The 26,208-nt window shown below is 44.3% G+C and overlaps 4 protein-coding genes across 11 annotated transcripts; 2 read left to right on the forward strand and 2 right to left on the reverse strand.

Annotated features, from left to right (window-relative positions):
• Positions 1-1,086: 1,086 nt before the first annotated feature.
• On the reverse strand, positions 1,087-10,207 carry zfhx2 (zinc finger homeobox 2). 6 transcript variants are annotated; one of them, XM_028965778.1, is made up of 5 exons: positions 10,135-10,207; positions 7,077-7,235; positions 6,839-6,896; positions 2,683-6,656; positions 1,087-2,578 (listed from the first exon to the last, which is right to left on the reverse strand). In XM_028965778.1, the coding sequence occupies exons 2-5, from the start codon at positions 7,188-7,190 to the stop codon at positions 2,201-2,203; spliced, it is 4,524 nt and encodes a 1,507-aa protein (XP_028821611.1). In that variant the 5' UTR covers positions 7,191-7,235; positions 10,135-10,207; the 3' UTR covers positions 1,087-2,200. The 6 variants fall into 6 exon arrangements, with proteins under 6 accessions (XP_028821611.1, XP_028821587.1, XP_028821604.1 ...); XM_028965754.1 differs by lacking the exon at positions 10,135-10,207 and adding an exon at positions 9,560-9,693; XM_028965771.1 differs by lacking the exon at positions 10,135-10,207 and adding an exon at positions 8,944-9,444.
• Positions 10,208-10,411: 204 nt separating this feature from the next.
• Positions 10,412-12,561, forward strand: thtpa (thiamine triphosphatase). 2 transcript variants are annotated; one of them, XM_028965832.1, is made up of 4 exons: positions 10,412-10,666; positions 10,802-10,873; positions 11,130-11,633; positions 11,767-12,561. In XM_028965832.1, exons 2-4 carry the CDS (start codon positions 10,804-10,806, stop codon positions 11,865-11,867), a joined length of 675 nt encoding a protein of 224 aa, XP_028821665.1. In that variant the 5' UTR covers positions 10,412-10,666; positions 10,802-10,803; the 3' UTR covers positions 11,868-12,561. The 2 variants fall into 2 exon arrangements, with proteins under 2 accessions (XP_028821665.1, XP_028821664.1); XM_028965831.1 differs by having other exon boundaries at positions 10,413-10,666; positions 10,799-10,873.
• A 217-nt stretch (positions 12,562-12,778) lies between these two features.
• Positions 12,779-20,434, forward strand: dcaf11 (ddb1 and cul4 associated factor 11). Of its 2 annotated transcripts, none has more exons than XM_028965818.1 (15): positions 12,779-13,015; positions 13,791-13,977; positions 14,121-14,248; positions 14,359-14,477; positions 14,759-14,823; positions 14,996-15,096; positions 15,232-15,378; positions 15,696-15,750; positions 16,578-16,646; positions 16,880-16,937; positions 17,215-17,400; positions 18,110-18,263; positions 18,455-18,607; positions 19,049-19,155; positions 19,557-20,434. In XM_028965818.1, the coding sequence occupies exons 2-15, from the start codon at positions 13,802-13,804 to the stop codon at positions 19,665-19,667; spliced, it is 1,629 nt and encodes a 542-aa protein (XP_028821651.1). In that variant the 5' UTR covers positions 12,779-13,015; positions 13,791-13,801; the 3' UTR covers positions 19,668-20,434. The 2 variants fall into 2 exon arrangements, with proteins under 2 accessions (XP_028821651.1, XP_028821652.1); XM_028965819.1 differs by lacking the exon at positions 12,779-13,015 and adding an exon at positions 13,260-13,527.
• Positions 20,435-22,641: 2,207 nt separating this feature from the next.
• psme1 (proteasome activator subunit 1) lies at positions 22,642-25,501 on the reverse strand. Its single transcript, XM_028965829.1, has 11 exons — positions 25,257-25,501; positions 25,140-25,172; positions 24,990-25,052; positions 24,812-24,913; positions 24,424-24,478; positions 23,850-23,950; positions 23,621-23,689; positions 23,453-23,520; positions 23,319-23,373; positions 22,995-23,081; positions 22,642-22,902 (listed from the first exon to the last, which is right to left on the reverse strand). Exons 1-11 carry the CDS (start codon positions 25,293-25,295, stop codon positions 22,822-22,824), a joined length of 753 nt encoding a protein of 250 aa, XP_028821662.1. The 5' UTR covers positions 25,296-25,501; the 3' UTR covers positions 22,642-22,821.
• Between the last annotated feature and the right edge of the window lie 707 nt (positions 25,502-26,208).

Raw genomic sequence — 26,208 nt, forward strand, 5'->3', positions numbered from 1 at the left:
TCATTATGGAATACATTGAAAAGGTGTCCATTATGTTAATGACACCAGCATTATTTCCTCATTCAGAAATGAATAAATTTTTTTTAAAAAAAAAGTCAACAAAAGATGCGTAATTGTTTATTTTTTTTCTGTATAAGAAAACAGAATGGAGATCAAAACACAAAAAAAAAAAAAAATCAAAAGTACAAGTGAAGAAAAAAGCTTAATCAAAATGCTAAATGTTTAAACACTGCCACCATAATTTTTCAATAGTCATATCAATACCATCTCATTGAAGTTAAGAGATGCCATTAAAACCATTATTAATCAATAATAAAAACAGTGATGAGTAATGGTAACAATAGCAGAAATATTACAGTTATAACAAGTGATAATCAAGTGTCAATAAAAATGATTAGAAGAAGAAAAAAAAAAAAGCAGATCTCTACCCATCTACCTTGAACAGTGCAACACCGTGTGATCCCATTCCTGTAGCACAGCACTGCAACCCAGTCCATGTTTTGTGTACATGAGCTACAGTTTGACACGATGTGGTACAAAGTATTAGCAAATAGAACAAAAACACATTAATAGCAACTAATCTTTGAATACACAATCAAGTGCCCCATGTTGTGTTGGCTGTAATGCATTCACCTGTAGCTCATGCATTAAAATCTTGGACTAACTCAAAGTGTCAAGGTTTGGGAGTTCCTGTACAGTTTGCATTTAAGAATATTTCTTCCCCTCTGTCAACCTCAAGATTGCTTTTTGGTTTTTTCGAATGACAGAAAGCAAGGGAAGAATTACTTTGGAATATCATTTTCCTTAATATAATTCTTTTTTTTTTTTAAGTTTTATTTTTGCATTTTGTTAAACTATTAATAGTAACATTATTAATAATAATAATAATAATAATATACAACTTCAAAAAAAAAAAAAAAATCTTTAGTATTTCATGTCCTTCAAACAGCACTTCCTTTGAGCTCCATTCACCCAATTCCCACATTTTCAACAAACCAGTGCCTACGGATACCTTATAGGAACACAATCTCCAGAGAGAGGTTTTCATTGGATTTGGGGAGTCCAATAGAAATAATCCAGTTGTTGATCACCACCATCTGTTTTTTTTTTTTTTTTTTTTTTTTTTTAAAAGGAAATTGATATATAAAATCTGTTAGAAATTATTTAAAAAGAAATTTCATAAAAAGGGAAGAACGCTCTATATTTGCATCACAAATTAACAGTTATAATCCACATGTGTTTTATTATGTGACGTGGGTCCTTTGACTACAAAAAGGATAATACAGATAATACTTCAGTTATAGCTGAACTTACAGTAAGATATCCATTTCTCAACTTGTCTATAGACGTTCTGCATTATAAGCTTAAAATCATGTATGCTTTAAAAATTACCAAAGTGCTGTATGGCATAAACTTTTTCCCACTCTGCACCCTCTCTCAGATTGTCGTTAAATTCCATTTTCCCCACTAAAAACACTGCCTTTTCCTTTCTGGAACAAATTCATTTTAGCACCTCCAGATTCCCAACTCTTGTTACCCTTCATCTAAAAAAAAAAAAAAAAAAACACTAATTTGCTTCATCCATCTGTGCAATGAAAAACTCATCATGAGTTTGTGTCCAATTCACAGGGAAACAAAACCCATTCATTCTGCAGGACACACCAACCTACTTACAGCCAAAGCCTTTCAAGTTGCATACTTTCTAGACATACGCAGGGAAAATATACAGAGGGCTTTGGAAAAATACTTTTGATAAAGTAAATGTGATTGTAAATATATAAAGACCACCCTGTCTCAAACAACTGTAGTACCATGTCTATTATAAAAACAGATGGTAAGCATCATTGAATCTTGTGTGTTCGTAATGTATCCAAACCAGAAAATGTATCCCAACGTTCTCCCTAAGCATTGTGGGACTGGGAATAAAAGAACATAAGCTCAAACTCATGAACAAATGTCCAAGATGACACTGTCCTCTTACTTGTTAAGTTGAAATAGTCATTAAAACGAGCCCTGTTGGAAATACGGAACCTCCAGATTTTGTCCAGCTGAAATCCTAAGCGTGAGAGAACAAGAAAGGTGTGCGGTGGGCCCAGTTCATTGGAGGCATAAAAGAAGGTTTGCTTGAAAGACCAGCACCCATCTCAAGCGTATCAAAAGAGCTTCAAGGGTCCACTGTCTTTGAATGAAGACAAAGTCTTCAGCTAGAGCTGCTAGCTGGAGATGGGCTTGACGAAAGGCCAGCAACACCAGGGCCAGAGTTGGACCCAGTACCTGATCCCTTGTTAATAAGTGATGCGGGCTGTCCAAAGTTAGTGGTTCTCAGCGTGGCCAGATGGCGAGGAGAGAAGACATGGTCACGTGCCGCTGCTCGGGACTCGAACGCTATGTTGCAAACATCGCACCTGCCCCTCAGCGTCTCGCGGCCGCCCGGCTGGCCCACGGTTGGTGCTGCCGAAGGTTCCACTGTGAGCTGAACGGGTTTGGGGAGGATGGGGCGGTTGGCTCGGAGAGCGTGGTACTGCAGGTAGGTGCCTACATTGATTTCTGCCTTCTTGGAGGGGTCCGAACTGGGAGACTAAAAGGAAACAAAAAAACAAAATCGATTTTTAAAAGTAGTTATAATGGCAACGTGTTTCTATACTGAAAATTGATCAACGCTTTTATTACACCAATCCTCACCATCTTTTCCTGCTGCAGCCTCCAGCGCTTCTCCTTGGCACGCGTATTTTGGAACCAGATCTGCACCACCTTGAGAGGCAGTCCCAGTTCCGTTCCAACCGCCTCGCACTCAAGCGCATTGGGATGGGCGCACGTCTCATAGCACGACTGCAAGATGGACAGCTGGAGACACGTGAGGTGCGTGCGCGGCCGCCTCGGCGTGGAGTGGGTCAGGAAGCCAACGTCCCTCGGGCTGGACTTTGCCGGGGTGGTGGCGGGGGGCGTGGGTGTAGTAGTGACCGTTTTTGTGGAAGGGGTTGCGATTCGAGCAGTCGAGAGTCCCAGCTGCTCCCTGGAAAGCGTGTTGATCTTGAATTGACTTTTAGAGGACCAGTAACTCAGCCCATTTTGTTTCTGAGACAATGTGGCGGAGCATTTGTTAACCGGGGTAGTGGAGAGCTTCGGTACCATGCGGTTGGCAGTTCCTGGTCCAGTCTTGCCATGGCTGGGCTCCTCGTCCTCTTCTGTATTGCCAGCATCACCAAGCTTGTGTTTCTGGGGAGGATGAGATACGGGAGCGCTGGTGTCCATCACAGGAACTGGAATAACTGAAGGTATGGCTTTCGGAGCTATTTTTACCATTGTAACAGTGGTCTGTGTCTCTGGTTTGGTCTTGGGCATCAGTATGGGTGTAACTGTGGTGATTAGTGATGAGGATGTGGCCTCCTTTTGCCTGCTTGGCCCCAGGCTTACTGGTTTCGGGGATTCCTTTTCGTCCTTGGCCTGTTCCGGTTTTGGCTGAATTGGAACAGCGTTGGCAGCAGGTGGGGCCACACTTGCAGAGTTGGTGTTACTCTTGCCGCTGGAGAAGATGGGCTGCGTTAAAGGCCAGGTGAATTTGATGAGAGGCTTGCCCACCGCTGCCAGCGTGCCGTCGCTGATGAATCGGACCTCCCCCTTCCGCTCCCGAGCGCGCATGTTCTGGAACCAGATCTGTACCACTTTCTTTGGGAGATGCACCCATTCTGATATTTGCTCGAACTCGTGTTTTCCAGGGTTTGGGTCTTTGAAGTAACATCCATAGAGGACGTCTAGCTGCTCGGCCTGGATGATGGTTCTGGAGCGTCTCATGTCCCGGAACCTCCGTGCTTTAGGCCTCTTCTGCTCCCGCTCTTTCTCCATTTCTCTTCGCTTCTCTTTCTCCCGCTCAATGATGGACGTGTTTACTTTCTCCGCTGCCCTCAAGTACACAGTGTTAGTCTTTGCCAAGTTATTGTGGTTGATAAAGTTGCTGTTAGAAGCTGGAATTGCAATGGCCGAGTCTGGCTTCACTTGAACAACAATCAGGCCACCTTCACCGGGAACCCCCATGGCTGTCGGTCGAAGTCCCAAGCCGTCAAGCAGGTGGGTTTTCTGCGTAGAGTTTTTATCGCTTGCACTTACGGACGTGGACGCTGCCGTGGCACTGTGGCCCTTCCCAATGCTGAGATCCAAAGCGGATTCACAGTCGCCGCCGTTGGAGACGTACCGGGAGGGCTGCGTATGTGAAGAAATCGGAGAGACATTAATAGGATCGGAGAAGGTGGCCGGGCAGCGAGTGATGGTTGGGGCGTTGGGGAAGGCGGAGATTTTGCCTCCGTCCGCCTCTGCGACTCCAACGCCTACCACTGACGAGGGAAGGGAAAGAACATAGGGACTGATGAACTGGGTGGAGAACGGGGCCAGCGAAAGAGAGAGAGGTAACGAATGAAGGACGCCAGTAGGGAGGCCTCGCGTGTCGACGGAAGCTGGAAGAGGGGTGGGCGGGTCAGCCTGGGCTTCTAATTCTAAATCGAGGTCAGGATCTTGCCTCTCCTTCTTGGCATTAGTGTCATCGTGATCGCTCTCTCGTTTCCTTTTCTTCGGTTTTGTCTTCAGGCCAGCACCGTCCTCCTCCTCATCTTCTTCCTCTGCGTCCGAGAGAAAAACTGTGGTGGACCGCAGCACTTTCCCTCCCCCCCTGCACCTCTCCCCTGTTTGGTCTCCCTGCGTTGCGTCTTTCGTGGGACTGCCCGTCTCCTCCCGCATTGAGCTACTTCGGCTTTCCTCATCACTCACTATGACGGAAGTGTAGAACTCCTCGTTTTCAGAGTCAGAAGTCAAGCAAGATTCCCCCTGACTCTCCCGTCCCAGAGTTCTATCTTTCCGTCTTTCCCCTCTGGCAGACAGATTCATAGCACCACTGTCCACGGCCCCTGGGCCCTCATCAATTGTGAGAGCACATTCCTCCTCATCCATGTCTCTGTCGATCCCATCCATTTTCTCACAGTCATGTTTTTTCTGCCTCTCTTTGGCGTTGCGGGCGTCCTCCAACCACTTCCGAACCTCCTCTTCAGTAAGACCAACCTCCCTACCGAGTGCTTCACAATCTTCTTGTGGGGCACCGGCAGCATCAGCCTCACTCCGAGACTCTAAAAAGGCCCAAAGGACCTGGCACTGGAATTCCGTTAGCATCGCAGGACCAGGAGAAACATGTGGGCGCGATTTAGCACAATCTTGGCCTAAAGAGCTTAAGGAAAGCGTAGTTTTTAATGGGCTTGATTTTCCAGCACTGGGCATGTGCTCAGCACTTTTTACAATAGTCTTGTGGTTAGGCTCAGATGACTGCTTGTCACAATGGAGGGATTGGTCTGTAACCAAAGGAGAGTGACAATGTCTCTTTACACCGTCCCCCTCCACCGTGCCACCTTCGTCAGATTCTTTATCCACCTTAATGCTTTTTATGGAGCTGTTGTGTTTATGACCAGAGTCTTTCTTTTGGGTACCTTCTACCATCCAGTCTGAATTCTCCTCAGCTTTTATGTCAAGCTTCAGAGGCGCATGTTCTTCATTTGGCTCCTCTTTGAATTCATCCAGTTTTTCTAGCCCGCTTCCTTTTTCTGCCACACCTTCTGATTCTTCAGGGTTATGAGTCTTGCTTTGAAGTCCAAGCGCAGTCCACTGACTCTGCAAACCACCCAGCCTTTGAGCAACAAGGGCCTGCTGTGCAGGGCTAAGACCCAGCACAGGCAGCGACTGTGCTAAGAGCTGGCTTGGGGACTCTGCGTTTGGACTCTGGTTCTGGGCTTGGAGCCCATTCAAGATGAGGGGCATGAGCATCTGAGGCTGGGGCAGGAGCTGAGGGGTGGCAGCCGCCGGCGGGGCACCTGCACCAGCGGTAAAAAGAGGGGGAACGATGGAGTGCGGGACTGAGTTGGGCGACGACGTGAGGAGCGTGAGAAAGGCAGACACCGCCTGAGCAGAGGACACTGGAGAGGAGAGCAGTGAAGGAGCTTGCGGAATCTGCTCGCCATCTTTGGACGCGACCACAGCTGCAGTTGGGCTGGGCTGGCCGACGGTGCTGCACGTAGCACTCCCGGCGGGGGCAACCGTATTCATGTTGCTGGTTGTGCTGTTGGCCAAATTACCTGCGCTTCTGCTTCGGCTTTGGTGCAACACGGATTTCAAATGACTCTCGAGGGAGATGGCATGGCTGTAGGAGACACGGCACACCGCACACTGGTAGGGCTTGGTGGAGATGTAGGGACGCGCAGGAAAAGCAGAGTCGTTGTCTCCGGATCCCCTCCGCATCCTCTGTATATGCGTGGTTGAGTTGTAATGTACACTTAATGCAGTTTTGGTGGCAAACGATTCCAGGCATGCGTGACACTTGAACGGACGGCTGCCGTCCCCTTCTGCCGCCACACAGTTTTTGCCAGAGGATTTTTCACTGTTCAAATAACCTCCAGATGTTTTAGAAGGATGTGCAACACTGTCCTGATCCGACTCCATACATCCCGCACCGGCCTCCGAATCTCTCACACCATCCACCTGCTCGTCTGCGGCATCTCTCTCTCCCGGTGCCATTTGTGTGTCACCACAGTCAGCAATCTGTTTTGACTTTTCAGTATCCATTTCATGTTGTTCTGAAACCGTCGTGGACTTTTCTAACTCCTCATGCTGTGGAGATGTGGCATCTGTTGCAAGAAGTACAAAGTTACAGTGAGAGTTAGTAAAAGAGTTATTTTCCCCCAAATCTGCAATCGTTAACATCCTTACCACAAAAATCCTTAACACAAGAAAGTGAAACTGCTTGAAATAGTTAAAGTTTCCTATTTCCGGTGTGAAATGGTAGTCACTGACATCACATAGCACTGACCTGTATCAACCTGAGCACTGGCTTCAGTACCATCTCCTCTCGAATGCACATGGACAGCCTTATTAAAAGAAACATTTAAATAATATATGCCTCATATCGGCAATCACCAGAGTAATAAAACGTCAGTAAAGTCTAAATGTTATTAAACTGTAACAAGCAACGACTCATGAATTTTCCTTTTAACCGTAAAGCGCATGAAGTAAACTGCAGGCAGAACCTTCAGGACTAAACTACTCACAATGTCCAGTAATTTTTCCAGACAGGCGGGAAGGACGCTGTGTTTGTCGGTCAGGTGTAAAGCAAGTGCATCCTTTTCTGGCAGCCCATGTTGGCACAGCGGACACAACCACATCGAACCACTGCTGCTGTCACTGTTCACCGTCTCTCCTGACTCCTCCTTAAAAAGCAAAAAGCACACAAACAACATTAGCGGGCATAGTAAAACAAACTTGTACAGTACAGTGGTGGCCTGGCGGTTAAGGAAGCGGCCCCGTAATCAGAAGGTTGCAGGTTCGAGTCCCGATCCGCCAAGGTGCCACAGAGCAAAGCACTGTCCCCGGGTGCCTGTCATGGCAGCCCACTGCTCACTCAGGGTGATGGGTTAAAAGCAGAGGACAAATTTCACTGTGTGCACAGTGTGCTGCTGCGTATCACAAGGGACAATCCCTTCACTTCACATGGCCCCAACAACAAAAGTGGCAGAAATAGGTCTCCCTTAAAACTGATGCATGCATAACAGACATGCCTTATAATTAAAATCAATATGTAATTAAGTATATGTTTTACACAATAGTATAGGCGATTGGACCGGTCGAATAGGTTGGCACGATCATTTGACTATTTATAGGAGACGTGGATTCCACAACAAAAGGCTAAATGCGGCTCACACAGCTGAAAAGGGAAAGGCTGAAACCATAAGCCATCCGCTGCAATAACTGCACTAGGATTAGATTCTAACTGTGTGTTTAGAACCAGAAAAAGGGGAACACTGAGGAAATAAACAACAGATGACGACAACGACGACAGTCACGCTCTCAAGATGTACCGCAGCGGCTCAAAACGCAACAAAGTTTTCAAACGGCCGGAGGGGGCTGCAAAAAACACAATGTTGACCTTGAAGTACCCCGCGTGGCATATTTAAGAGGTTTCCGTGCCAAACAAATAGCAGAAACGGGCGCAGGCCGGTTGCGGAAAATGCCCACGGAGCCCCGAGCCCGAGAAACGCGACCCGTGGTTGTAACCGCGGTCCGTGTTAACTACACGGAGAGTCGGCTGCAGGGCTGTCCCCGCCGGGAGACGCGGAGGTAGAGGGGGGGGGGGAAATGTTAGCACTCCGGCCGCCTCGCCGGGCGAAGCGTTCCTTCCGCGCCACATACCGACACTGGCCACTTCTGTCCGCTAGCCGCGCTGATTAGCCAATTAGCCCGACTGCTAGCGGCTAGGCAAAAATAACATCTAAATTCCCGGAGAGACGCCGGGGGAAAACACGCGAAACGCAGCGGAAAAGACGTATATATACCGCCATCCGGCAGATCGACCAAAGTCAAGCGTCGTCCCCGAAGTAACGTGGCCGCCGCGCTACTTTGGATTATTCGGCTAATTAGCGCGGAGTCTTAATTGTCAAAGGCTCGCCTGCGGTGGAACTCAATTAGCCTGCTAGCCGGCTAGCGCTCGCTGGCGACGCCGCTAACAGTTGTGGCGCTGGGCTGCGCCGTGGAGGGTGGCGTGGCGGGGGGAAGAGGGACCAGGGGGCGGCCAAAAAAAGTACTTTATCAGGCAGTTCGAGCTCGACCGCAACTCCCACCGGCGCGCCGGAGCGAGGCTGCCCCGCTAGCCACCAGCGGCGCGCCGCCCAACGCAGAGCGAACGCAGCAATTTCGCGGCACTTGGCGCTGATTAAATTGGCCCCGCTGGCGTTGAGTGGTCCGCGCATCGTGGCTTTTTTTAATGGTCATCCAGGCGACTGTCGGAACGGCACCGTGACGCGTCGGCTTAGCGGCTCGCCGACGCGACGCAGCGTTTTTAATCTAAACGAGCCCCCTTAAAACGGGTTTTAATAACACCACCCCCTCCCCTGGAGGAAAAAAAAAAAAGAAAAATAAAACCTCGGCCTCGAGTAGTTCTCCGATCCCGAAGCCCGTGGAGCGCCGTCGGGGAATCCGGCGGTGCGCTGGTCGCTCCCCGCATCGCGGCGGAAATTGAGGCCTACCTCGACTAAGCTATTTAATTAATGAATTTGGATGCCTTTTACAGATGTGTAAAAAAACACACACACATACAACCACACACACACGTCCACCCCCCTCCGGCGCTACCAAACACGCCTCGTCATTGTCGATTAAACGCCAAACTTGGCCGCAGAAGAGCCACCGTTTGTCACTCCTGCCATTTAAACTCCATTTTCGACAGCAATTAACGAGTCTCGACGCGCTAGGCTACTTGCGGCGCGCTACGTGCCGAGGGGAAGCGGGGAGAAGGGGGCGCCGGGGCTGAGAGGGGAAAAAAATGGGAGACGGGGGCAGGAAAAAGTTTGGAATTTTAAGATCCGATTCCGCAGCGCGCAAAAAAAGGAGGGGGGGGGAAGAAAAGAAGAAGAAGAAGCGACACACAATCAAACGCTCCCCTCCCAACGCTGACCGCGCGTCGCGCTTCCACGCGGCTTCGGCGCGACGATCGCGACGCCGTTTAATTAAGAACGCGGCAATTAGCTCACGCCGTTACCTGCATGGTCGCCACTCCGGTGCCCGCTTCCTCTCGCTCTTTAAAACTGAAAAGTTTTCTCTCTCTCTCTCTCTCTCTCTCTCTCCCTCCCTCGCTCTCTCCCTCCCTCGCTCGCTCGGTCCCTCTTGCCTCTCTTCTCCTTAGTAAACACACGACAGCTCCCCCACAAGCTGACTGCTGACACCCCGCACGAATGCACTCGCTACCAGCGGCCAATTAAGACGACATGAAAAGCAAATATGTACATATATAATAATAACGTCGTAAAAAAAATACCCATACGTATATAAATATATATATCTATATATACTGCATGTGATATTGCATTTGGGGGCTATAATAGCACCATCCGGCCCGATGGTCCGTCGTTTGCCACACCAGGGATTATAGGCGAATCCTAACAGGCCATTAAAATAATCTCATCGCAATCAAACGTCACACGACGATGGACGGGCTTCCATTAACCTGTCGTACATTAGTAGCATCGCATTTGGTTGAAACCGATGCATTTATTATTATTATTATTATTTTGATGGATTTTAAATCTAAAGGCTTAAAGGAACCTAATTACTTACGTCACGATTTTATGACGCCAAAGCGTTGTGTTGTATGAAGGAAGCTACAGATGGTTCGTGCACTGCCGAAAACAATCGAGTAGATGTGCAAAATTCAGTTGGTTAGTTCTGCACGCTTAATAGCGAAGGAAAGCGGAGTGCAAAGATATTGCAACATATATATAAAAATAAATATGTTTTGTTGCGGGTAAATAATTCCAAATCTACACATGCACATGAAAGCGCGCCGTCCTGCGCATAATGGTGTGCGAACGCGACGAGCAGGAGCGCGTCGGGCTGTCCGCGGCTGTGCCTGTTTTAAAACAGCTCCCAGCGTCCAACGCAGCAGAGCGGCGTGAGCGGAGGGTTCGACCCCGTGCCGAGATTCTTCTGCGCGACAAGCTTATGTTTTGATTTATCCTCGTTTGTCGCGTAGTAATGCGTTTTAATGTATGACTTAAATAAGTAATTTTCGGACCGCATTAACGTGGCTTTGCACATTAGAAGATCGGCTCCTGGTTGTAGATATAAACCACGGCCGGTGCCTTTCTTGGTAGGTTATATTATCAGTGTTAGAAACTGAAATGTAGTTGATGTGTCAATAATGACACTTAATTACGAGATTGCACACCCATTTTGAGAGATCTAGGCTGTTTTTTTTTTATCGATGACCCTTTCTCAAAAGGAGCAATGAGTGTGGAAGTGGAACGAAAATTTGTCTGCGATCCAGAGATTCAGAAGACGTTAAAGGATGTTGGAGGTGTGTAAGACACACAGCTTTACTGTATATGTTTGGTGCATAAAGGTTGTACGGTTGGTAGTAGCCTAGCGGGTAACACATTCGCCTTTGAACCACAAGACCCATGTTCAAATCCCACTTACTACCATTGTGTCCCTGAGCAAGACACTTAACCCTGAGTGTCTCCAGGGGGGACTGTCCCTGTAACTGCTGATTGTAAGTCGCTCTGGATAAGGGCGTCTGATAAATGCTGTAAATGTACTGTGTCTCCCTGCAGCCGTTTGTGCAGGCCAGCGGCAGTTTGAGGATCAGTATTTTGACACTGCAGACTTCAGCCTGACCCTGAGAGATTTCTGGCTGCGACGCAGGGATGGCTGCTGGGAGCTGAAATGCTCCACGGGCTCGGGAATCCACAAGGGGAATGGGGCCGAAGGAATGTGCTCCAGATACAGAGAAATCACAAGTGTACCCCGAATAAAAGCTGAGGTGACTGCACTTGTGAAGGGCGGATTTGGGAAGGCCGCAGGAGACCATGGTGAACTCGCCGCCTCAGATATTTCAGACAAATGGCTGATTGAGATGAACCTCAGCTGCTTTGCTAAGTTCACCACACAGCGGTGCTCGTTTTTGTTACAGGATGAGGAAAATGAGGGCAAAGTGCGCATCGATCTTGACCAAGCCGACTTTGGATATTGTGTGGGTGAAATAGAAATTATTGTTTCAGAAGGATATGATGTCCAGGCTGCGCTCAGGAAAATAGAGGATACTGCCAATAAACTTGGTAAGACAGTTCAGACATTTGGAACTATCAACTGATTTACATTAATTTGTTTTTGTGTAACTTGTATCTCTTTTTGGAACTTACTGGAACTGACAATGAGTTATACTGTTTGTCTAATTCTCTGGTTTTACAGGACTTACTGGTGAGCAGAGGGTTCAAGGGAAAATGGACGTCTATCTCCAAAGATACTGCCCAGATCACTATGCAAAACTGCTCAATGCTCATATATTATGAAAGGATAGGATATAACCAAGGATGTCATTTAGACCTATAATTTGTACTATGCATCTTTTATATTGTTTATCGTGGTGGTCTATTGTGGTTTTAAAAAAAATATGCATTTTTGTCAAATATTAGACAAATTACAAATAGACAATTAGACGTATTACATGAGTGGTAGTAGCCTAGTCGGTAACACACTTGCCTATGAACCAGCTGACCCAGGTTCAAACCCCACTTACTACTATTGTGTCCTTGAGCAAGACACTTAACCCTAAGTTGCTCCAGGGGGGGACTGTCCCTGTAACTACTGATTGTAAGTCGCTCTGGATAAGGGTGTCTGGTAAATGTAAATGTATTAGGGTGTTCATCTGAATTATTGACTTGATTTTAAAATAGCAATAATTTATAATGACATACGGCTTGTTTATATCATGCACTATATTTACCAGTGCACTATGCTAACTGGCAAATTTGGTAATACTTGTGCTGTTTATAATATATTTAGCATATATATTTGGGTATATAATATTTGAGTAGTCACTGTTCCATTCCTGAACCGGGGAGGAAACTTCACCAAATTAACAGCATAAACCTGTAAAGAATGTTGACTTGTCAATATTATTTTGCAATAAACGTGCTCTACTGCTAACCTACACTAGATTTTGCACAATAGAAATCAGAAATAAAGGATGATAACGCAACATGACCTACTGTGAGCAACGCCTAACCTACGTAATAAAAACGGCCAAGAAAACAGTTTTGTATTTAAGACCACAAACCTTAAAAACTGGTATATTGGCCATGTTTCACATTACTCACTTTGCATTAACCGAACCTTTCAACTTTTTCGAAATGTTCTCGGGACGGCCCAATTAACTACTGTGGCCCACTTTTCGCCGACCAACGTACTATCGCGAGAGTTGGTCATTTGACGTCAAACGCACAGGAGCTCCGAATAGTAAACAACATGGCGCGTCACGGAACAAGAACGGGTTAGGAATATTGGGATAACACATCACTGACAGTCTGTTGCCGCGAAAGGGTCACATACGATGTTACTTCAGACGCTCTGGAGACGTTATTAACATCTCATTTGGTTTGGAGGGCTGAAGAAACGCGGCAATAAGAGAGCTGTCAAAACCCATAACAACTCGCACGGGGTAGGTGGCCAGAGAACTGCCTGGTTCGTCGGGCGGTGTTCGTTGTTGCCAGGTTTGCTTTTTATACGCGAATATTATACACTGGTTTAAGATTTGTTTTCTTTCGCCACTGGGTGACAAAAAAGACAAAATGTCAGTATTTGGTAGTCGATTCTGGCACACAAAAACGCTGGTCATAAATCACAAACTTGATTTCACCGAGTTGATTGTCTGGCTCTACCGCGGGATCTGGCAACATAGGCGGTGCTACCACTGTATCTGTGTCGTCCCTTAGCAAACAAGCTAGCATGTTACCTGTGACGATAATTACCTTATATTTCGTCGTCAAACAAAGTGTGTCGGATGTATCGGAGCAGTAGTAATTTACCAAACCGCAATTTTTTTTCGGGATCGTTTACGTTAATCTTAATACGCATCATACCTTGCGTAATATACTTGTTTACAACGTTATGCGTTTAAGCAGATGTGCGGTGGTTTGATCGAGATGTGCGCCGTGAAGCTCAACGGGCAGTGTGAGTTCTGGGGCGTTGTCATTACTTACGATCGCCTATATCTTAAATTTTCGTTTTGTAAACAAAAGTTTAATGATATTTTGTGTTCAGCACAGACTCCAGTTCAAAATAAAAATGTCGGTGTCTGCGTGCTTTAATACTAATACGTCTCAAATTATGTAGTAAATGTTTTTTTTAATGATTTCTTCTCTTGTAGTGCTCAGCTAATTGAGATGCTCTCATCAGTATGAATTTGACTAATTTAAAAATTATTATTCCCTCAGCTTCATAGTCTATGGGCTCACAGTCCAGTTCTGGGATGTCCGGTCGGGGATCCAGCGGCAACCCAGACCAGTCCGAATCAGAATCCAACCAGAACTCCAGCCAGAGAGGCCGCAGGACAGCAGAGAGGCAGTCAGCAGCTGAGGAAGACGTTGATTTAGCTCAAGTGCTGGCTTACCTACTGAGAAGGTACAGTGGTCACAGGTTCCCTGAGCAAGACACTTAACCCTGAGTTAGATCAGGACATCTGCTAAATGCCATATATGGACTGCTACATGCTCAACACTAATAACCAGATTTGCTTTAATAGTCTTCATATTGTCATTGCACAGGGGCCAGGTGAGGCTGGTCCATGGGAGTGGAGCGACAGGTCTACAGCTTGTCCAGACATATTCAGATTCTGATGAAGACAGTGATGGTGCTTGGGAAGGTCGACTAGGGGACCGATATAACCCACCTGGTAAAACGGGTGTGCTGTCGCTTGCTCCTTTTTATGTAGGAACCTGCACTTTTGCCAATTAAATTGCATTTTCTGTCTGGTTTTGCCTGCAATGACACATTGCCACTCAGTGGACCCTCAGCCAGACACTCAGGATGTGGACAAGAGTGAGATCCGGACACAGATCCTACTGGCCACTGCCTCATCTGGCTTGAAAAGCCAACACAGCTTCACCCACATGCTGACGGAGGTGAGCTATGATATCACTGTTTAAATAATGAGATAATATCTGTGTGTAAATCAACCTTATAGTGCTCCATTTAGAGAGTTTTGAGAGTTTTTAAATGATGCACACACTAGCTCACCTGGGCCGCTGGTGCTAGAACCTAGTGTGCATTCCACTGGATGAAGGGAGAAAACTGGAGAACATGGATGAAATGTGCACCAACATGAAGAGCAAATGCACACACGCAGACCGTCACTGTTTTAGGCCAGGCTCTCAGGCCTATGATGTCCTGTCTCTGATTGCAGAGGGAGCAGGGTCGATGCAGAGGCTCCAGCTTTTCCCATGGAGAGTGCAGTCGCATTCGCTCACAGTGAGTTCACCCTCTGCTACTCTGTATTTTTAAGAGTTTTTGAGCCTATGACTGTGCATTAACACAATTATCAACTGTGTGTTGCTGTACTAATATATATATATATACACACACACACACACACACAGTCATTATTAGTACATTTAACAAAAATGTATCATTGTTTTCATAGTTTCCTGCCTAACCATGTTGCACACAAGGAGACATACCAGCAGAAAGCCTTCTGTGGCGTGTACAGTGATGATGGAAACATGTTTCTTTCTGCATGCCAAGGTTTGCGCCTATAATTGTCTTCCAGAACAACACAGTTGCTTGTACCATTCCAGTGGCACAGTCTTCCTTTGCAGACATGAACGTTTGCAATGTAATAAATCAAAGCTCTTGTCTGACTCCTACCTGCCACCTCAGATCAAAACATTCGTCTGTACGACACCAGCAGGGGCCGCTTTGCCCTGAAGCGGACTGTAAAGGCGCGGGATGTCGGATGGAGTGTGCTCGATGTGTGCTTTACTCCAGACTCCCGCTGTGTCCTCTACTCCAGCTGGTCTGACTACAGTAAGACAGGGCCACCTTCACACGCAAAGCTTTCACAACCTTTAGATCATTCACATTTAATATTGGAGAAGACATTTTGAATAGTCTCTGAATAGTTGTTTTCTGAATAGTCTTTGTTTAAACTGTAGATTCACATTCTTCTGCAGATGGTTGCTTTTTCATTTGTGTAAGCTGAAGTAATTAATTTGTTGTTGGCATTAGACAATGGTAATTAGCTATTTTTATCAATACAATTATGACTTAAGTGATTTGCGTCAACAGTTTGTTCCAACTGAATTGATTGCTAATGTCCACCTGTTTTTACTCTGTACTTACAGTCCATGTGTGCAGTGTTGAAGGTGACAGCGAAACCCACACAGCTCTGGACCTAAAGTTAGTGTTACCCTCATAGTACATACTAGCAGTAAGAAATCAGGTAAAGACTCACATTGCACAGCTTCACCTGCAGATCACCACGAGCATCCATTACGTACGCTGCTACAAAAAGCGATACAGAGATTTAATGTAATTAATATTTTTTTGCCTTTATATCGGTCTTATTGGTCCCCTAATACTGTATCTGAAGTCTCTTTCCAAAATTCAGCCTTGGTACAGAATTACAGACACTTTTATCCAGTCCCACAATAAGACCCGCCATTTTGGTGTGTGTAGCTTTAAGTGCTAATGAGGAGGAGAGAGGCCTATAGAAGTTGAATTGCCATTCGTGGAAATGATGTCATCAATACCATTCACCAATGTTTGACACAGTCAGGGAGTCATGCCTGTGTTTTTCCAGAAATTATTTTTTTTTTTTTTTACTTTTCCAAAGTACATTTTACTTTCCAAAAGCACAAAGCACAAAAATACATTTGTGCTTGTTTTTACATCCAATCACCAAGCAACTGCAATGCTTTTTATGTTTGGAAGCCATGATGGTTGGTGGAGATAATGTTTTATGGCATGAGTGTGAAATTCTTTGGGTGGAAAAAGCATGAGAAAGGGGAAGTAATCTAAGGGGACAAATTCCAGATCCGACCACCTGACCCGTGTGACACGGTTCCCCGGCTAGGGGAACTCGTAAATAACATTTTGTATTTCTTGGTTTCATTACACTTTGTATATTAAAAGAAGACATTTCTTGGATGCCTTGATTTCTGCCTTGTGATGTATGTTGTATTAAGAAAGGCCTCTTATTTTCTTCTCTTTTTCTCTCCTTCCAGTCCAGATGAAAGGAGGTTCTGTGTCTTTTCTCTTGCAGCCTCCACAGATGGAAAAGAAATTTTAGGAGGGTGAGTATACTAATTAATTGGAATGATTGGAACCAGTAGTTATTTCAGTCCTTTCTGCGCCTAAATTAATTACAGTATAAACAAGAGTAGATGAAAAACCAGGCAAGGCAGCATTCCTTTTGCTCCCAGACAGGATTCTATTTCAATAGGAGCAAATGTTTGAGGATGACTGAAGTTGTTACAATGACTTTTTTTTTTTTTTTTTTTTCCTCTGTGTTTTTTCCCCCCATCAGAGCAAACGATGGCTGCCTGTATGTCTTTGACCGTGAACAGAACAAAAGGACACTTAAGGTCAGCTCTATATTGGGTTTTTGGTGTTTTGTTGGTAATTGCATGAAGGTTATTTACCAAAGAACGCCCAGTCCATTGTGTTGCCAGCGTTAGACCAGTTTGTCCTACTTCTTCTTCCTGTTTTCCAGATAATTAGTGTTGTTGCAGATCTTGCCCAGCTTTATAATTGAAAGGGTCATGCTCTGACATGGCACATGGGCATTTCCATATTATAAACAACCCTGTACATCGATTGTCTTTGCTCAAAACTCACTGTCCGGTGTTCTCTCTTCCTTAGATTGACGCTCACGAGGATGACGTGAACACTGTGGCATTTGCAGACAGCTCATCCCAGCTGCTGTTCTCGGGGAGTGACGATGCTCTGTGTAAAGTGTGGGACAGACGGACTCTGAGAGAGGACAGACCTCAGCCCGTCGGACAGCTGGCTGGACACAGAGACGGCATCACTTTTATTCACAGCAAAGTAATGCATACTGCAACAGTATTTACTTATGAAATTGGAATCAGGATATTAGCTGCAACATTAGAAGAACGTAAGGCACACATATATGAATTTGGGGCAAGATTTGTTTAATTATGCATTAGAATTGGGGTATGATTTTGTGATTGCTGAAGCTGTTTTTATGAGCACATACAGTACATCACTGTACAGAACAATTGAACAATTGTACTTCTGTAGTGATTTACTACAGTACCAGCTCAGAAAATATTTTTTCTCTCCATAATTATGGCCAGCATCAACTCTGTAGCATAGCCTATTAACATATAACTATTTTACACAGGTGGCAGTTTTATTGTTAATATGAATATTGGTGATTGTTGACAGTCATCACTGCTGTCAAACACACAGCATTTACATTTAGAGCATTTATCACACACCCTAATCCACAGCGATTTACAATCAGTAGTTACAGGCACAGTCCCCCTGGACACACTCGGGGTTAAGTGTCTTGCTCAGGGACTTGCTTTGTGGTCATCTGCTTCATAGGTCAGTGTGTTATATTACCTGCATTACGTTGAGAATATTAAGAAAAATACCTAGAAATTATTTAACGACAGAAGCTAAGAAGACTTAAACATTTTTAGGTTAAACGCATTTTAATTAAATAAAACAAAGGAAAAATTCTAAATATTCTTACTTTTGAGATGCACCTTACCTATCTTTCTTATAGGGAGATGCTCGGTATCTCATTAGCAATTCTAAAGACCAGTCCATAAAGCTGTGGGATGTGCGGAAGTTCTCCCCTAAGGAGGGCCTGGCTGCCTCGCGCCTGGCAGTGACTCAGCAGAACTGGGACTACCGCTGGCAGCAGGTCCCCCAGAGAGGTGGGAACCAAGGAAATGTTTTTGTGTGTGTGTGGTGCGGAGGGGGGGTATAACAACAGAGCTTTTTTGGTATGAATTTATGGATATCCATTTTCTGTGACAAAGAGATAAGATAAGATGACCTTTTATTAGTCCAACAAGTGGGAAATGTACAATGTCTGTACTTATGTCTGCACTCACCCCTCCTGCAGCTTTAAAGCGACACAAGCTTACTGGCGACACCTCAGTGATGACATATCGTGGCCATGGTGTCCTGCACACACTCATCCGCTGCAGGTTCTCCCCAGAGTTCAGCACCGGCCAGAAGTTCATCTACACTGGCTGTTCCACTGGCAAAGTTGTCAGTAAGTGTGTGTTAGGACTGCTTGATCTGAGTAGTTGTGTATGAAGTAAGGCATTCCAGCTGCTCTTCTCTCATCTTTGCCTGGGCCACTCAAGGAACATTACTGGCTTGTTCCTTTAAAGGGAAGAAATGTGCCACTATCGTTGCCTGTATGTGCTTTCGGAAAAATCATAATCACAAGTTTAGAGCTAATATCTTAATTACATGAGACGCTTTATCTGCATCATTTCCTCCTCAATTAGTCATTCTTTCATGAAAACATTAGCCACCTATGTGTTTTGGATATTTGGAGATTGGAGAGTCAATTCTCATACTTGATAAAATACAGTGCAGGCCAAAAGTTTGGACACAGCTTCTCATTCAATGTGTTTTCTTTATTTTCATGAACATTCTCACTGAAGGCGCCAAAACTATTAATGAATATATTGCTCTCTTTCTTCAGTCTATGACGTGCTGACTGGTTGTGTAGTGTCCAGACTCACAGGCCATGATGCGTGTGTGAGGGATGTCAGCTGGCATCCATACCAGGACAACATTGTCAGTTGCTCTGTGAGTATCTGTTCATCTGTCCATTTGAACCATATATAACTCTTAAAAAAACAACACATCTAACTTTGTGTTGCCCACTAAACAGCCTAGAAAATGGTTGTTTTACTTTTATTGTTACAAGGCCTTCTGTCTGTTCTGTTCCAGATATAATAAAAAATTTTATTATCTTACAAACTGCCCCATTTCCTATCAAATTAGCACAACTGGTTAAAGATGTTAACCTATAACATTCTCTGGCAGTTTTGGGGCTTACTTGCTAGTATTATATAACATACAGTGACTCAGGTTTCACATAGAAACATAAGACTATAGCCCTTGTATCAGTCTATTATATTCCTCTATTGTCAAATTCATCCAATTCATCAGTGGATTCTGATTTTATTTCTCCCTTTCTCCCTTAGTGGGACGGAGCAGTGCGGCTGTGGGAGCACAGACAGACCCACCCACTGGATGAGAGGAGAGAGAGGGGCAGTGTGAACGAGGAGGACATGAGGCCTGGACTAAAAAGCTGAGCGTGCAAGATGGAGGTGCCATCACTGTCGATGAATCGATTTAACAAGACAAAGCTCACAGTGAAAAAAATTAAAGGAAATATGAGTCATTGCTGGTTTTCAAATGTGCATAAGAAATCTTATACCTTTGATGTCACCTCTTTTTATGCTTTTTTTTCTTTTTGTGGCTAATTCCAGCATAGTTTTGTTGGAAGGTTATTCTTTTGTAGTTGCAGCATCTCAGTTGAAGCAGCTGGGTGCTGGTTAATTCAGTGGCCGTATGTTACGGCTAAAGAACAGGAAAAGGAAATGTAAATTGAATCTGTATTTAATAAAACTAATAATAAAACTCAAAGCAAGCACTTGGTCTGAGGACCCCTAAGGTAGTTCCACGTATTGTGACAACAGGATGTTAATAAAACAGGTGCTTTTTAAGAAAAAAAGAAAAAAACAATGTAGCCTACATAACTGGGGGGAAATATTGTAGACATTCATTGGAAGAAATATGAAGGTAATGCAAAATAATGTAAAATATTTTATTGATACTATGTTTAATGTTCATAAATGGATTTTGTAATCCAGTGTTTGAATGTGGACTGTTGTAATAAGCATAGGTGAGAGTACTTGGTGGTGGGTTTAAATGTGTGTGTGTGTGTGTGTGTGTGTGTGTGTGTGGATGGATGTACATACACATTAATTTAGTGTATGCGGCTTTGTGTGTTTAGCCATGTTTCCGCTTCACTCAAGTTGATTTACAATATTGATTAAAACTCATTTGAATCTCGACAGATCATGTTCCCTGCATTTTCTGGCTTTACGACTGCTGTTACAGTAGTTTATATTTTTGATATCATGCATAAATACAACAGCCAGATCGTTGTTGAAAGGAATATGCATTACACATGCTCGCAAATGGAGCTACAGATGGCAGAACAGAGAGAGAATGAGAGCAACACGATAAAAATAGGGAAACTGAAAATTTCAGGAATATGGAAGCATATTTCAACAAGAAAATGTGGTTTTAAGACTCATGAGGTTCAGTTATCAAATACATATTCATATACTTGAACGCTGTATTATACACACTGTGCATATAACATTTCACCTGAAATACAATATCTTACAAAATTGAGTATACTACATACATTTCTGTTAATATTTTATTTTGTCTTTCCATGGGAAAACACTGACAACATGACACTTTGATTCAATGTAGTAACTGTACAGCTTGTATAACAGTGAACACATTTAAGTGAAATTGTCCATATTGCAGAAGCGTAAATATTGTGGCAACCATTATTTTCCAGTGATGCGTTATCTCTCTTGGGCGTGGAGTTCACCGAAGCTTCACTATTCGCCACTTCTCCATGATGTCATCCACAGGTTCTCAATAAGGTTCAGGTCTGGAGAGATGTTGGACCAGTCCAGAACCTTTACCCTCAGTTTGGCAATGGTCGTATTGGAGGTGTGAAATAAATGTTGTTGTTATCGTGTTGGAATGCTGCCCTGTGCCCCAGCATCTGGAGGGAGGGGGTCATGCTCTGCTTCAGTATGTCACAGTACGTGTTGCCATTCATGTTCAGCACTCATTGTGGCAGTGGTGGCCTAGCAGGTAAGGAAGCGGAACTGTAATCAGAAGGTTCAAATCCCGAAACGCCAAGGTGCCACAAGATCGTCCCGTTCTGTTCTGACCTAACTGTTCAGTACTAACCCGTACTGTTAAACCACCATGTTGCCTTGGACGTCAGCCTGCAGCTATAACCTTGGTCTTTATGAAGAGCAACTATTCTTTGCTGTGAGGTACCATGTTGAACAACAGTGACCAGTATGAGAGTGTGAGAGAGACAGCACCAAGTTTAATCCCCCATTCACATCCAAGACCTTCTAACACTAATGGGTCACATGACACGGGGGAGGAAAAATGGCTATTTGGGCACAATTTGGACATTTTGACTTAGGGGCTTTTTTTTCTCTTCTAGACCTTAGTAGTGTGTTAGACTGTTTAGACATTAGTAGTGTGTTAGACATTAAAGTGTGTTTAGGTATTGTTAGGGGACAGCAAATATACACTGTTATACAAGGTGCACACTGACTAAAGTGTGTGAAAGTGTCATAGTTTCAGTGTTGTCCCAGGGAAAGATGTGAAAATGAAGATGAAAAACGTGAGGGGTGTACTCACTTTTGTGTGATACTGTTGATCATATTTTCACTCATTATTTCTTCCAACTACTGTCAGACTCTACAACAAAGACCTCACAGTTGGCCACACACACACACACACACACACACACACAGACAAACAAACACACACTGGCACGCAAACACACATCAGGTACACCATGGAAGTTACCAATTGTACAGGTGTAGATACCGATTGTACATTGTGTAGATAAATACATATACATATTTATTTGTTGCTGCTCTTAACTTTGTTCTATCCACTTTTTGCCATGACAAATGCCCTTTCACACTTGTGGGACTAATAAAGGTTTATCTTATCTCATCTTACATATATTTGGGTTGTGGGTGCCAGAGGGCACCAACTCTCCACATTATATATGCATGTCTGTGTGTCTTTCTGTCCCGGGGAAATCAGGATACAGCACGGTACAGGGCCATTGTTGGTCCAGAACAATGTGCATGTACTCCACACATTGTCTTATCTTGGGCGGGGTTCACGGTCACAGGCTACAGAAAAAGGGCAGGTGCTCATGTGACAGCCAAAAACAAAAAAAGTGTCTCTCTTGCAAATGTGGGGGAAGAGGAAGTTATCGTTCTGTCAAAGTGGCACTTTCCAAGCTTATTAAAAACCCTAATGAGACAGCAAAACATACATAAGATTTATTATTAAGACCTGAAATTCATGAGAAGCAAGGGTTTTAGGAAATGTGTGTACTATTCTAAGACCGACTCAAAAAATTATTTATTCTGTTGTCGTAACAGGTACTGCAAATAATAATAATAATAATAATAATAAAAAAAACAGCAAAACACACACCTTACCAACTACGACTTTATTTTCTAAAACTGAATGAAACAGCAGAGATAATTTGTCATTTAATGAAACATGTTCAGACCACATAACAAGATCAAATAGCTTCTACGGATGATACCCAGTAAGATATGTTTCAATTCCTGTCTGTGTGTGGAGTGTGGAGTGTTCAGCACCAGTCGCTCAGTAGATGAGTGCCTTGCAGTCTCCTCTGGGTTTCTTGATTTTGTCGTAGTTCTTGCTGATTATGTCGTACAACACAGCCTGGCATCAGCGAGTCAGTTGAAAGTCAGTTGAAAGCGTCTTATGCAGGAAAACACTGCCGAATGTGAAGTGCAGAAGGTGTGTGAACTTACGTATGTGTTGCGGATCTCCAACACCACAATGCGTAGTTCAAAATACTGGTACTGGTCCAGCTCGTGAACAAGCTGTCGGTAATCTCCCTGCAATAAAATTTGTAGCATCAATGTAAATGTTACAATTTATGAGTGGCTGTTCTAAAAAAAAAAAAAATCTCAAAAAAAGCATCATTAAATCTGCTTTGACCAATAAAACATGGTCAGTAACAATGAATGATGTTCAAAGAGATGAGGTATCACCCCTAAGTGAATTCCTCTAAGCCTTTCATGTCTAAGAAGGACTGAGATAATACATTAAGGTGACATATTAAGTCACATTACCACATGTGGCTGTTTGGAGGCCTTGGCCACAGCATCTCCCCTCTCGCTGTAGTACCTTTAAATAATAAAAAAAAATTATAATAAATCCCACTCTAGAACAAATCTGTATAATTGTAGCTCATGGTTGGTCTTACTTTGAGATCTGTGTCTGAAACGCCTCGATTTTGGTGCGAGTGTTAGTCAGCAACTCAAATACCTTCTCCTGCATAAATATATGCAAAATATAAAGGGTCAACATGTATACAGAGCACAGTTAAACAACCACACCATGGCTCAGAATTATTTATTTATGGGTTATACACCTGCACGGCCACACCAAAGTTATTCCCATCCTCAATCCTGGGAATCTGTAGCTGCACCCACATGGACACCTAAAGAATAGCAACGATACAAAAGGAGCAAATAACTTTGTTACACAGTGTCCTCCAAAACAAGAATAGGCACATTTCACCTATTACCCCTAAACGGATAAATTCGACCCACTTAAAAGCATGAATCAGGACAAAGCACAGAACGGTGCTGCTACTTTACCGTGTTCAGTTTCTCCTTGAGGGTCTGAATGTGGGGCTTGATCTCCTTCAGCAGAGTCTCTAATTTCTCATTGCAGCTTATGGGACCACAGGGAGGAGGAGCTGGAAAATTATGTTCAAACATATTTATCACCTTTACTTAATGTTTGGTTTATTTAAGATACAATGATTCACAGACACACAGATCCCACCATCCCTCAAAGTACACAGAAATCATGCAGACTCTTTGTAGACTCCTACCTCTTTCAGAAACATTTGGATAAACACTGACAGGTTGTATTCTACACTTATATTGAAAGGAGGAAACTTGTGCCTACAGAGTTTTTAGATGAATGGTATGTGTAGGCCAGGCAAGAGTGAACCACTGCCACACTGTTGTCGCTGGTAAAGAATCGCAAGCCAAAACTGTGTTTTTGATAAGGGCTGGTGCCAAATGCCACAGGGTGGATCAGGATGCAAAAAAATAGGTGCATTGTAAGGGGTCGAGAGTCAAAGGTCATAAACGAAGGTTGACATGCACCACACTCTGTAATACTTGCTGGATTAAATAGTACGTGTGTGCATATGTGGCCTACCGTCCTCATCTTCCTTATCACTGTCCTTGTCCTTCTTCCCCGCTTTGGCATCTTTCTGTTGAAATGACATAAATGCGATGTTGGTTAGGGTGGTAGTAGCCTAGTGGGTAACACACTCGCCTATGAACCAGAAGACCCAGGTTCAAATCCTGCTTACCATTGTGTCCCTGAGCAAGACACTTAACCCTATGTTGCTCCAAGTCCCTGTAACTACTGATTGTAAGTCGCTCTGGATAAGGGCGTCTGATAAATGTTGTAAATGTAAATGTATGGGTTGCATGCGCGCTTGTGAAATTGACATCTCAGGGTATTCCGCTGACCCAAATGTCCCAAAACTCGATGGGACCTCACGAATGGAGAATGATAAATACACTGGCCGCTTTACTACCTCTTCTTTCTTCTTCCTCTTCAGCTCCTCCTTCGCGGGGTCTGGAACGGGGATGTCCAGGGGGGACCTGAGAGCAGCCGGGTCCTGCAGACTGAGCGAAGACTGGAAGCCCACAGCAAAGACACATTAGACTCGTTGCCGCTTTTATAAACGTGTACGGCTGTCCGTTCGCTCGCACCTGCAGCAGCGCGTCCATTTCTGCGATCTTTTGCGGGAAGAACGTTGAGAGCAGGTGCTCCGCCTTTAAAAAAAGAACAGCAGGAAGGCGCCGTGTGCGTTAGAAACGTTTGCAATGATGTTAATGCTGTTCGTTTTGTTGACCGTTTACCTCCTTGGTGAGCTTCTTGCAGAATCCATCCACCTGGCAAATGGACATAAATCGTCGTAGTAAAAATGACAGATGCACTCACACCAGATCTCGCTTTTTATACACGTTTAGCATTACCTGCTTTTTAGATTCGGGGCTCATGTCCATGGAAGTCATCGCGACGACGTGTTAAATTAATTCGCCTTAAGTGCGAAGCAGCTTCACAAAATAAGCAAACTTCCAAAGCTCTGCTGTTAATCAACCAGAAAACCCGTGCAAAATACAAGGGACGATGGCTTTTGCTGTAGTTTTGTTTGACGAGGAGATCCAGACAGTTACTCAGCATAAAAAGTGAAAATGAAAGTGTGTTTGATTTTGTCGGGACTTCCCGATCGCTTTTTTTAATAAAAAAATCCGCCCCCGCGTGGCATGATGGGAGTTGTAGTTTCACTCTGAATCAATTACAACATAGGACATAGGACTTGTGCTTGATTGAAAACACCAAGGCAGGATTTTGCTAGGGATCTCATCAACCACATATCTCTATTGTGTTGTGTCTTATCCCAATAACCTAAAGAATTTGTGACTTGGGTGATCTTAGCCTTACTACCGAGCTATGTGTGTTTTGTAGGTGGATGTTGTCTCGGGCAAGTAATATTATGCTGAGATCCTTCTTTCACAAACTCTGGGTTCCTGGACGTTGACTTTACAATATAAAGTGTGTGTGAAGGTATCTTGACTTCAGATGCCTTGACATTAGCATTCCTGATATGGCTTTGGCTAATAGATGGTCGTTCTGTATGCTAATTCGAAATCACAGCAGTGAGTCCGACATGTACTTGCAACTCAGTTATGCAATGTGTTTTGTTTGACCTACAAGTTAAATGCAAGCACCCCCTAAAATGCACATAGAGCTTCAGCAAGCAAGCACTGATGATCAGCCAAGTGCCCAGTGTACACTGTTCAATTATGGGCCACAGAAACAGCTTTATTTACAGGCAGCTGTGATAAGCTCTGCTACGTGTAGAACAGCCGGCACAAGGTTGTGCAACAGAACGCACGTCGGCTCACACCAGGAATGTCCCTCTAC

Source organism: Denticeps clupeoides, chromosome 2 (assembly GCF_900700375.1).
Source record: "Denticeps clupeoides chromosome 2, fDenClu1.1, whole genome shotgun sequence".
Taxonomy (NCBI): domain Eukaryota; kingdom Metazoa; phylum Chordata; class Actinopteri; order Clupeiformes; family Denticipitidae; genus Denticeps; species Denticeps clupeoides.

What these genes read in the sequence shown, in the direction of transcription:
- zfhx2 (XM_028965746.1), bottom strand. Translation starts at nt 8,771, where the DNA reads ATGCGCGGACCACTCAACGCCAGCGGGGCCAATTTAATCAGCGCCAAG. An exon ending in TGGAAAAATTACTGGACATT is followed by an intron (nt 6,897 to 7,076) that starts GTGAGTAGTTTA and finishes TCTTTTAATAAG; the next exon opens with GCTGTCCATGTGCATTCGAG. An exon ending in GGCTGCAGCAGGAAAAGATG is followed by an intron (nt 2,579 to 2,682) that starts GTGAGGATTGGT and finishes GTTTCCTTTTAG; the next exon opens with TCTCCCAGTTCGGACCCCTC.
- thtpa (XM_028965832.1), top strand. Translation starts at nt 10,804, where the DNA reads ATGAGTGTGGAAGTGGAACGAAAATTTGTCTGCGATCCAGAGATTCAG. An exon ending in GACGTTAAAGGATGTTGGAG is followed by an intron (nt 10,874 to 11,129) that starts GTGTGTAAGACA and finishes GTCTCCCTGCAG; the next exon opens with CCGTTTGTGCAGGCCAGCGG. An exon ending in GGATACTGCCAATAAACTTG is followed by an intron (nt 11,634 to 11,766) that starts GTAAGACAGTTC and finishes CTGGTTTTACAG; the next exon opens with GACTTACTGGTGAGCAGAGG.
- dcaf11 (XM_028965818.1), top strand. Translation starts at nt 13,802, where the DNA reads ATGGGCTCACAGTCCAGTTCTGGGATGTCCGGTCGGGGATCCAGCGGC. An exon ending in TGCAGTCGCATTCGCTCACA is followed by an intron (nt 14,824 to 14,995) that starts GTGAGTTCACCC and finishes TTGTTTTCATAG; the next exon opens with TTTCCTGCCTAACCATGTTG. An exon ending in GGAAAAGAAATTTTAGGAGG is followed by an intron (nt 16,647 to 16,879) that starts GTGAGTATACTA and finishes TCCCCCCATCAG; the next exon opens with AGCAAACGATGGCTGCCTGT.
- psme1 (XM_028965829.1), bottom strand. Translation starts at nt 25,295, where the DNA reads ATGACTTCCATGGACATGAGCCCCGAATCTAAAAAGCAG. An exon ending in TGATAAGGAAGATGAGGACG is followed by an intron (nt 23,951 to 24,423) that starts GTAGGCCACATA and finishes ATAATTTTCCAG; the next exon opens with CTCCTCCTCCCTGTGGTCCC. An exon ending in ACTTTGGTGTGGCCGTGCAG is followed by an intron (nt 23,521 to 23,620) that starts GTGTATAACCCA and finishes ATATTTATGCAG; the next exon opens with GAGAAGGTATTTGAGTTGCT.